At 42.5% G+C, this 10,667-nt stretch overlaps 1 protein-coding gene across 1 annotated transcript; it reads left to right on the top strand.

Moving 5' to 3' along the window:
• Positions 1–303: 303 nt before the first annotated feature.
• Positions 304–906, top strand: LOC144741881 (ADP-ribosylation factor-like protein 4A). The gene has a single exon (XM_078624377.1). The coding sequence runs from the start codon at positions 304–306 to the stop codon at positions 904–906; it is 603 nt and encodes a 200-aa protein (XP_078480503.1).
• Positions 907–10,667: the final 9,761 nt, after the last annotated feature.

The following is a 10,667-nucleotide window of genomic DNA, read 5'->3' as shown; positions in this document are numbered from 1 at the left end:
CCAGTGAACCCAAGGTAGCTGAAGGTACCACATCTGACCAACATGTAACCTTCTAAATATGTCATGGCAAATACCAGTACCCTTAACCTCTGTAAATACACTACACTACATGAATGAACTAATTCCAAACTTTGTCTGCCGTTTGGCACGTGGCTTGTTGTGTTCAGGTTCAGGTGTGCAGTAATGTGTAATGTGCTTTCAGGTAACTGCTGCAGTCATTTTGGAATATAAATGACATTGAGGATTATTTCTGCACAATCAGATCAAATCTCCTAAATAACCAGCACCTCCTCATGAGGAAAGATGGGGAATGGATTCTCGGAACAACCTAGCTTCCTCTCAAGCATCCCATTCTTCCAGTCTTTTCACATTGCCATCCTTGGGCTGGACTCGGCAGGGAAGACCACCATCTTGTACAGGCTGCAGTTCAATGAGTTTGTGAACACTGTTCCCACCAAAGGTTTCAATGCAGAGAAGGTCAAGGTGTCTCTGGGGGGCCACAGGACTGTTACGTTCCACTTTTGGGATGTTGGTGGCCAAGAGAAGCTGCGCCCATTGTGGAAGTCTTACACAAGATGCACGGATGGCATCATATTCGTGGTGGACTCGGTAGATGCAGAGCGTATGGAGGAGGCCAAGACGGAGCTCCATAAAATTGCCAAGACCTCTGAAAACCAGGGGGTGCCCCTACTGGTGGTGGCCAACAAACAGGACCTGAGACACTCTCTGGGACTGGCTGACATTGAAAAATTGTTGTCACTGAAAGAGTTGAGCCCTGCTACTCCCTGGCACCTGCAGCCAGCCTGCGCCATCATCGGTGACGGGCTCAGGGAGGGCCTGGATAGACTTCATGAGATGATCCTGAAACATAGAAAGGTGCTTCGGCAGCAGAGAAGGAAGAGATAAATGTCTTATTGGAAAGCCTGTTTTCTGTTTTTAATGGGTGAAGGAAATGGAGGACTCTCTCCTGTGGGGAGGGGGGGGGGCCAAGTAACCACCTAAGGTCAAGAATTTAACATGCTGAGTTTTATCAGTCTGAAACTGAGCTGTTAAGCCGGAAGTGACACAGAGGAATACAGTATGAAGATGAGAAAGACTGACACATGTGGACATAAAGAGGGAATAGGGTTCAAATGCACAGAGGGTTTGGGGTCTGGAGGGATGGTGGAAGTTGCTTTTGGGCTGATTCAGTAATAACTGATGGTGTTTCCAAACAATATTACCAAAAATAATTTAAGAAACATGAACTAGTTGAAGGATTCGTTTGGTAAATGAATGAGCATCAGAGGAGCAATGAAATGTCCTTTTGTATTTTGCTGTTTGTATGTGAGTTTTTACACTAGACTTTCCATGTGAAACAGAAGTATTACTGTGCATTATTCTTGGTTTGGTTGCTGTCTTATATTCCCCCAAGTCTTTTTCCAAAGCACTTTAGAGTCTCAACCAGTTTACAGCTTTAAAATACACCACATTGTGTTTGACTTTCCTCAAATGTTTGGGCAACAGATGCCGCTGTGCAGAAGGTGGTCTTTAGTGGCCACGTTGTCAGTAGAGACGCTATGCATTATGTCTTGCAAAATAAAGCATATTTAGAACAGTTTTATTGGTATTGAGGCTATTATTATGTGTATTGTACTTACACAGCAGGTAGGTTGAGTGGAACTAAGATCTGTCAACATGGCCAGAGACCTGCTGTGTGACCGACCCGCTAATTATCACGTACAAAAATCTTTGTCTCATTTTCAGCAACTTATAGAAATGTGTCATACTGACATAGGAACACGCCCAAAGACGGACAGTCCACTGAAAGACATGTAGGGAACTGCTCTGACCATGAAGGAGAAGCTCAACGTGTGATCAGTTTCTCTTTGAATAGTGCTTATTTGTTTTACTGCATGATTTGCATGTCATGTGATGTCAAACCAAAAGGTGTGGGCAGTCCAGTGACACAGAACAAGTGCACATGATGGCACTGTTAAATAAAAACAATATTCAAAATGCATGAGTGTCATTGGGTGCTGTGCAAAGGGCTCAAACGCTCTGTTACAGCGCCGGTCACACCTGCCCTCCTCAGGGTTTGAAATGTTGTCAGGGCAGTCAGGAGGCCAGTATGACAGGCCAGGGCGGGTGGCTGTGACGGCTGGGGAGTATTTTTGGACTGAGTTTGATGAATGTGTATCTCAACGTATTATAGTCACAATTAACTGTAAGCCCAGCAGGCTGGCTCTGCAGTGCAGCCTCTGAAATAACGCACTGTGCAGATTGGGTGTGTGCTCACTGGCTGAACCTTCAGACATCCTGACCACGCAAATATCGGCTCCCATTTAAATGTCATTCTGACCATGATGTGGGGTTTTCACACAAACATGTAAATCACTATTTGTCTATCAATGTAGTTCTCAATGTAGTTGGCTACAGCAGTAAGTCATGTACATGGTTAAAGGACGTTGCATGGAGGTATCAACGGTAATCTTACTATTAAATATGCTAATATACTATCAAATTGGCCTTTACTTGAAATGTGTGATGAAATATATCTGACCAATGAAATAAGGCCTCCCTTAGATGCCTTGTGAGATGGCAGTGGTATATTAATAATATCAGATTATATTGTAATAAGTTATGAGGACATGAAGCAAAGAAAACCTTTGTTTGATTATATACTGAATATCATTTGAATTTACATGTCTGTTGGTGATAACCGCAGATGCAATGGACCAAGTGCACGGCTGCAACTCTTTTAAAACATTGTTTTTAATGGGATTAATGTTCATTGTAATGCATGTGTGTTGTGTATCTGAAGTCATGTGAAAAAGTTTGATGACTATCAGACGGTTTCAAGTGTGGAAGAGGATTTTAGGTCAAAGAGTGGAGGCATGAAGCAAGATCCCCACTGGATGTCAACCCAGTTCTCTGTGAGGTTGCTAAAGTACCAGAATGCCCCATTTTTGTCAAATGGTGATGACTTTGTGTCTGATGTCTTTGTGTTCAGCAGCCCAAGTGCTGCATCCCCGCCTGTTTACCCAGAAAGGAAACCAAAAGGGCAAAGGCATGCTCACACTTTTCCTGACTCTTTCCTGCTTTTTTTTAAGGCACTTTAGGAGTGTGTGTGTGTGTGTGTGTGTGCATGTGTGTGTGCGTGTGTGTGTAAAAATCAATTTATGTCTTCGACCACCTTCCCCACTTTGCATGTATCTCCAGTCATTTTCCTGGATGTGCTGTAGCACTCAATTTTCCTTATTGACTGCAAATCAGGAATCATATTTTCTCCTGTTTGGCTCATTCTTGCTGACTTGAAAAACATTTAGAAAGAACGTCTCTTCATATTCTCTCCTGCATGTAGAAATGACACTGTCCATCTTTTGTCTCAGCTGGTATCTGCTCGGGTCAAGACCTCGGTGACTGAATGAGGGTGAATATATCTTGTCTTAGGGCCATCCATTAACCCATTTTCATCAGATGGCGTGCGTAACATTGAAATGCTGACCAGCATTGAGCAAAGCATGCTGTAGTGTCTTCATGAGCAAGTTAGGAGTTGCTCATCCATGCAAGAATTCCCACCCATTACTGCTTTTATATAATACAGGGGCCATCCAAGCTGTACTTGCTGAAAGACGCCTCCAGCATGATTGAGACTGCCAGTTGTTTTTTTAGGATGGGAGCTGCACAACTGACTTCTGTACAAAATGTTCTAATGTGTTAAAAGGTGTGTGATCAGGAGGGACTGGTGGTCCTAAAAGTATTTATCACGGAGATTATTTAAAGCATCTTTGAGGTTTACTTCACTGTAGATGTTTCCCAAGGTATCTTTTTTATTTTTATTTTTATTAAGAGTATTTTCCCAATTTTCAAACATACAGTTGGGCTTTTCATCTGTATTATTATTATGTGTATGTTTGACCTGTGGGCCAGATGTTGGGTTGTGCAACCTAGTTATGAAAAACCAAGGAAATGCTAACTTCCTCAGCATGAGTCAGCGGTGAAACTCACCTATGGTCACAAGCTTTGACTGAAATACAGAAAACCAGGACCATCTTTTCTTCCGTGTGGTTTCTGTAACCTTCTCCCTCACACTGCTACAGAACTTTGTTGGGACGAGAATTGTTCCATTTTCTAAATTTCTTCTTGGATGAAGAGTTCCGAATGAGATGGAGCCGTTGATTCGTGACAATATGATCCTCAGTCGCCATTTTCAGTCCACCTCATATTTTCCTCTGTAAGTAATAGTAGTAGTAGTATAAGACACACGAAAGTCCTGTGTTAGCTTGTTAGCATCTACACCAATAACCCTTTAATGAAGTAATGTTTGAGCTAGCTTGGGTGGAAACAAACTGAGTTAGCCGATTTAACCTTGTTGAGTGCTAAAAGTGCGATCTAGTGAGCTATTCATGGTTCACTTACCACCAACTAAGAAAACAGAAAACAGCTAGATGATAAACTAAAGTACTTTGTGCCACAGAGAGCGCCACGAATCAGGTGAGATTTAAATGATCTGATAGTTGGAAGCAAACGTGTTTCATTGTTTGTCTAAATGCCCTCATCATTCTCTGCGATCTGACCTTGAACGACAGAGATCACAGTCACTCAATGAACGCTAACGTCTTCCTACAGGAACATATAGAAGTCAAATTACACCTCAAGCCCATCCCAAATATCTGCATGGCCTTGACTAAATTTGTATTAAAATGCATGATTGCTATAAACCAATGTTGAGCAGGTTCCCATATAGTACACATATAGTTCACATATAGAGTTTTTACATTTACCCTGTTGTGTATTTAAAAGGGGATTTTGCAGTATATGCATACCCCTAGCCTGCTTATTATGCAAGGTTATCGTGACAGGATTCATTTTTCTTCCCCTAGTCTATTGAGAGCAAGTGGCCTATTTACATGTGAATTCCTCCCACAGCCTCGCAGCCTCGCTTAAAGTAGCGAATGGGGCCACCTGCAAGGGGAGACGGGGGAGGAGGGAGAGGCTGAGGAGCGGGAGAAGTGTACTACTGTTTTCTTTGGTGCAGGGAGGAGCTGGTATTCATTAATCTTTTGGCTCCACGGAGACCATGGAGTTTCTGTTTCATCACTTGTTGTGCTGTGCTTCCAGTAACATACTGTATGATTCATCACCTGTTCCGAAAAGTAGAAACATTGGAGGAAATACTGGAAACATGAAACTAAGTATTTATCTTATCGTAAAATAGCTTGAAATAGGGAGAATGGCGTCTTTGCCATGAGCACTAGAACACCTGTTCTTACATCTTATACGTTCTGAGCAGGAAACCTGAACGGCCGCATACAGTCACTTGAAATTGCCTGAACAAAGTCATGGCAGTGGCAGAAAAATAAAGTTGATATTCAATAGAAGTCAGCTGAGGTGATTGGGTATCTTCTTGCAGCTGTTAGCATGAATGTACCACCAAGTCTTTGGATTTACTTCCAGAATGGCTATTTTTGAACACCATTCCCCAACGTGCTGCAGATGAGCAATGAAGTTTGTCCGTCATTGGTACTGACTTAGGTATGGACTGTGGTTGGTTTCTAACTCCAGCTGCTTTGGACAATCTCACTGAAATTCTCTGTGCACATCAGCTCTACGCCATTAGTCATCAAGTTAATTCAGTAGTCAAACGTAGTTGTATGGTATAACAGCTCAGTTCTGGAAAGAGAAGAAAATCCTGAGGTGTTTGCAGTGAGAGTGGGTTGTGTCACTGATGGGTGACTGGTGGTGTGATGGCATTCCTCCGTCCAGCTTGTGTAAAGAGACATTGTGGAAGTGATGATTGTTCTCTCACCCCTCTGTCTCCGTCTGCAAGAATATGACAGTTAGCAGCTGGAAGGGGGAACGGGGAACAAAACGTGTATAGGTTTGTGCACAAGATGATGGTCAAATTGCCTCTTCATTCTTTGTGCCATCTGACCTTGAACCTTGGACGACACAGTTACTCCCACACAACATCCGTAACAGAGCCTTGTCTTGTCCACAAAGAGCTGTGTCCCCTCCAGTCTGGGTATTGTGATGCACAAGCCTGTGAAATCTGTCTTTGGTCTTGTTTGGGCATGAGGGATTATGGTGGGTTTGTCTGTGGTCTCACAATGTTTTCTGTTCATACACGGACTGATGAAGAGATTCAGGGCCAGCAGGGGATTTGTTGGGTACAGTTGTAGCATTCCACTGACATGACAGCACCTCAGCCTGTTAAAAGTTTAGTTTTGTAAAGCTTGATTCATTAAATCGGTCCCATAATTCTATGGTTTGAATAACCATAATAAACTTGGGTACATCAAATTGGATGCATTTATTGCAATTTGTATAATGATCCAAAATCAGAATACAACAATAAAATCGGTGCAACATTGTCATTTCACTCACTGTATTCCAATTTCGACCTTAGCGTTTGTGACAGTGTTAGGTCTTTGGTAACCATGACAACAGCAATCTTTTCTCCTGTCTCTCTGTGCTATGTAGGACCACCATATTTGATCGGTCATTTGTAGTCCGGGACAGCCTCCTATATATCCAAGATAAATGTTTCACATCTCTCTCTCTCCCCGTGGGAGCCTGGCAGACCTCTTTGATCATCTTGTTCCCAGTTGCAATAAGAATCCTGAAATGTAGCATTTTATTTTTAATGTCTTGAATTAGTAGAGTTGTACCATGAATATGGCAAGTACCACAGTATTTTTCAAACGGAGCATCAACATTGTGCTCTGTTTTAGTCTGTTGTTTCAGCGTCTTAATTATTTAATGTTATTTAATGCATCTTTTGCAGGTTTCCTGGCCTGTCAGAAGGCTTCTTGAGAGAAACAGAGGACGCAGAGGGAATGTTTTGTCTAGACACTCTGCCCTCTCAGTGATAATTGAAATTCAAATCAGATACTGGCTGCGATTCACTCAAATGCGTCTCAGTGGTGGCAGCTCTGGAAATAATTCCCATGTTGAAGAAAGAAGCCTCTGCATGGGTTCACACAAAGGTCGTCCACATGCCTGCTCTTTGATATAATATGATAGTGCGTCTGCTCCCTGAGATAGGACAAAGACACAAGAGGGAGAGGGGCGATGAGCCAAGGCCATACGAGGGTTTCAGATGTGTGTTTTATAGGCACATAACGAGACCCGTGGAGCTTGCTGAGTGTCTGGGATGTTCAAGGATGGAACTCATAGATGGAATTAAATAAGACTTTATGTTTAACAAAAAACCCCTCACTATAACAAAACGTATAACTTTTCATACCGAGCGACGTGACATGGGACAACGTCCTATTATCATCCTCTCGTCGTAATCTTCAAGTCATGTGAGCACAAAGACCAAGGCCTCCTCACTTTATAGTACAGTTATGGTCAAAAAACAATGTTGTATCTCACTGAAATGTCCTTTCATTGGTACCAGACTCACATTGCACAACAGTCTCATAAGGTTATTTTGTGACAAGAGCAAAAGTCACCTCTTTCAAATGTTGGCGTTAGGTAGTGAGGAATAAAAAACATGTTTTTTAAAATTTATAGCACAGGCACTTACTCAGAGCAAAAAAGAGGATTTCTGAGAGGATTAAACATTGAACGGATCCAGACTCAGGCTGGGCACCATCTGCCTGGAATGACGAAGTTGGCAAGGAAAACCAAATCTATCCTTTTTATGTGTAAATTACAGTAATGATTAATGTGTAATGTCATTTTGGATGTTGAAATGAAACATCACATGATGAACAAACATCACTTGATGACATCTGTCATTTATGAGGATCAGTTTTTATTTTGTAACCTGTGAAAATACACAGTTTACAATACAATCATTGCTTTGCATTAGTTAAATCTGAACTCATGAGCCAGGAGTGTAATGAGCTCCAGAATTTGGAATGATTGCAGATTCTATTTCCCGATCCTCCTGAGCCTTTTGGGACAAATATAGCTGCTGTCAATGACCCAGTAGACATTACCCTCCAATTGTCCTCATTGGAATCACATTGCACCTTAATCTAATCTGCAGACAAACCTAACTGTTTCATTCCACCTCAGAATGAGACGTGCTAATGTGTTGTTTTTCCTCAGCTTGTGAGATGAAGCTGGCGGCTGCTGACCTGCTCACTGGATAAACAGCACGACTCCCCTGATACTGGCAATAACACTGGCTGAGGTATTTAAACAGCCACAACATGAGGACTCTACTCGGAGTTCATTAGCTGCAAAGAATGGCAGTGCTGAATAATGAACTGGGCCCCTTTTCAGCAGGGATGAGGAAGAGGAGGGGGTTGTTTTATTGATGTTCTGGAATGATTAACGCTCCAGAATTTATGGTCAGAACCTCTCAGTCTGCCTTGATTTCAATGGAAGACAGCTCGACCTTCACCACAGGAGCCTGTGACCTAATAAAGCTTGGTGCCTGTTTGCTCGGATCCAAGTTGTTCAGAAATGTGGTGACTATCTGTTTGACAACTCAGCAGAAGTCACAGATAAGGGAGGATTGATGGGGGTTTTACCGAGTCTCCTCTTTATCTCCCTCAACTGCCTTGGGATGCCTGTCTCACCTGCGATGGTGGACAGGCTGCACTTTGTCCAGCCATCGGCAGGGTGTTAGAACTCATGACCTACGTTGTCTTTGAAGAAGTCAACACTCGAGTCATTCAATCTTATCAGCTCTATTCCACTGCTGTATCAGAGGCTGAGGGTTAAGATCAACGATCTGTGCAGGTTTTCAATGAGAACCAGACTCACACTTCTTCATGGTATGAAGCTCTGTGAGTGGGAGGGGAAAGGAGGCACAGAATGGCCCTGGGTTCCTTCCCTTTGCCCTCAGGGCCATAAATCAAAGTAAGTTGCTGCCCCCCCCAGCACGTATGCTGCCCTCAGTGTAAGGTGTTTTCTTAATCTGTTCTTTCTTTATTGAAGGACAGATTTGGGGTCTGTGTTACAACAGATGTTTACCATGTGTCAGTCAGTTGCTCGGCAATGTCTAGTCCCGTTACTTTGCCTTTCAGTTATAATTTGTTCGTTTATCTTCTACTTGCTCCTGTTCAGGGTCATGGACACAAACGCCAGTACACCCTGGACCAATCACCTCTTCATCACAGCCACTCACATTCACACCTATGGGCAATTTAGTAAGCCAGAGTACCTGGAGAGAACCCAAGCAAACCTTGGGAGGGCGAAGTCGAGACCAGCCCCAGTGGGACCAGGGACCTTCTTGCAGTGACGGCAGTGCTAACCAATGGTTTGTTCATTTGTGGGTTATTATCCTATTGTTATTGTGCTGAAGTATCAGTGTATCCTGTTTTTGGCAGCTTATCCAGGTAAAATAGTCAGATCTCCTTGCTCCTCCGTCACCTCCTGTTCTTCACCCACCCTGTCTGTATGCCAGTCAATTCACTGCACATAGTATCTGCTGTCATGGAGCCAATGCTAAGTCTCGTCTCACATGCTCCTCAACAGGGCTCTTTTGTTCACGCTCGTCTCACTTAAACCTTGTGTGTCTGATATCTTGAATAATTTTCTGTTCGGAGTGAGAAAAGTCGGAGTGAGAAAAGTACATCATATTGTAAAAGGCAAAAAGCACAGCAACAGTGCTGCTTTTTAACATGACTTTCTGATTTTCCCAGTGAAGACTGTTTTACTCAAAGCAATCTGACATTGTTGATTCAGGCCGGGTCCGCTCAGTGAGCCGGTGGCTTAGCTGAAGGCTCTTTCTTGTAAATTTAGCTCCTCAGGAAAGACTGACAGACAAGTGAAAGCTCAGTAATCTTCTATGCTTCTCATGCAATTTGCCACCTTCTCTTGATGCTGACTGCAATGATTAGCTCAATTACTCTGAAAATGGTCTTTTGTAATTGTGCTAAATGCCCTCTGACCCTGGGACAAGTGGTTGAAATGCTTGTGGTTTTGCAGCTGAATGTACTTCTGCCCTTGAGTATGACTGAAATCCCAATTACTTAATCATTTGGCTTGTCCCATCTTTTGGCCATGTCTTGTGTTAACATCATCTTGTGACTACAGCCCAAGTTTACAATCCTCTAGGTCTTATAGCACGAGCAATCGTTCATTTCTAAATTATTTTGGTGGATGAAATAAACCCCACGGTGTCCACACAGCCAAACAGTTTACCCTCTTAACTCTCAACGAAACATTTGGAAGCTCATATTTACTGCCTGTTTAGGAATTCACATTATTGTGTCCATCTTACATAATATTCTGGTCTGTTCTGATTTCATATAATGTGCTGTTGTGTCACAAAGTCTGACTCAAGGCAGATTCATTCATGCACACACTGCAAACCAGCTTGTGTGCCTTTTCAGAGGCGTTTTGTGTCAGAATGAATATGTCGGTTTTTGTTCTCCAACAACACAAGGTCATTCTCTGCAGGTCAGCATGGTGTTAACATAGTCCGTCCAAGATATCTCCATATGAAAGGTTATACTGTAGTAGTTTAACACTATATGAAAATGTGCTATTTAGAGCTGAGCTGTGACTCCCATCAAAAGAAATGAACATAAACTGCAGGAACGGAGAAAGAAAAGGAAGCTTTTCCTCTTCTGAAAGATAATGATGTGTATCTAAGTATTGCAAGATGTGAAGAATTAAAGATGAGCACAACAAAAGCTATTGAACATGAGAAAAGATCCAATTTAACACTAACGCAGTTTGACTTTGTAAAATACATTGTGAGAAACCAGAGAGAG

This window comes from Lampetra planeri, unplaced genomic scaffold, assembly GCF_965212315.1.
Source record: "Lampetra planeri unplaced genomic scaffold, kcLamPlan1.2.h2 scaffold_761, whole genome shotgun sequence".
NCBI classification, from domain to species: domain Eukaryota; kingdom Metazoa; phylum Chordata; class Hyperoartia; order Petromyzontiformes; family Petromyzontidae; genus Lampetra; species Lampetra planeri.
This window is presented reverse-complemented; position numbering and strand designations above follow the sequence as displayed.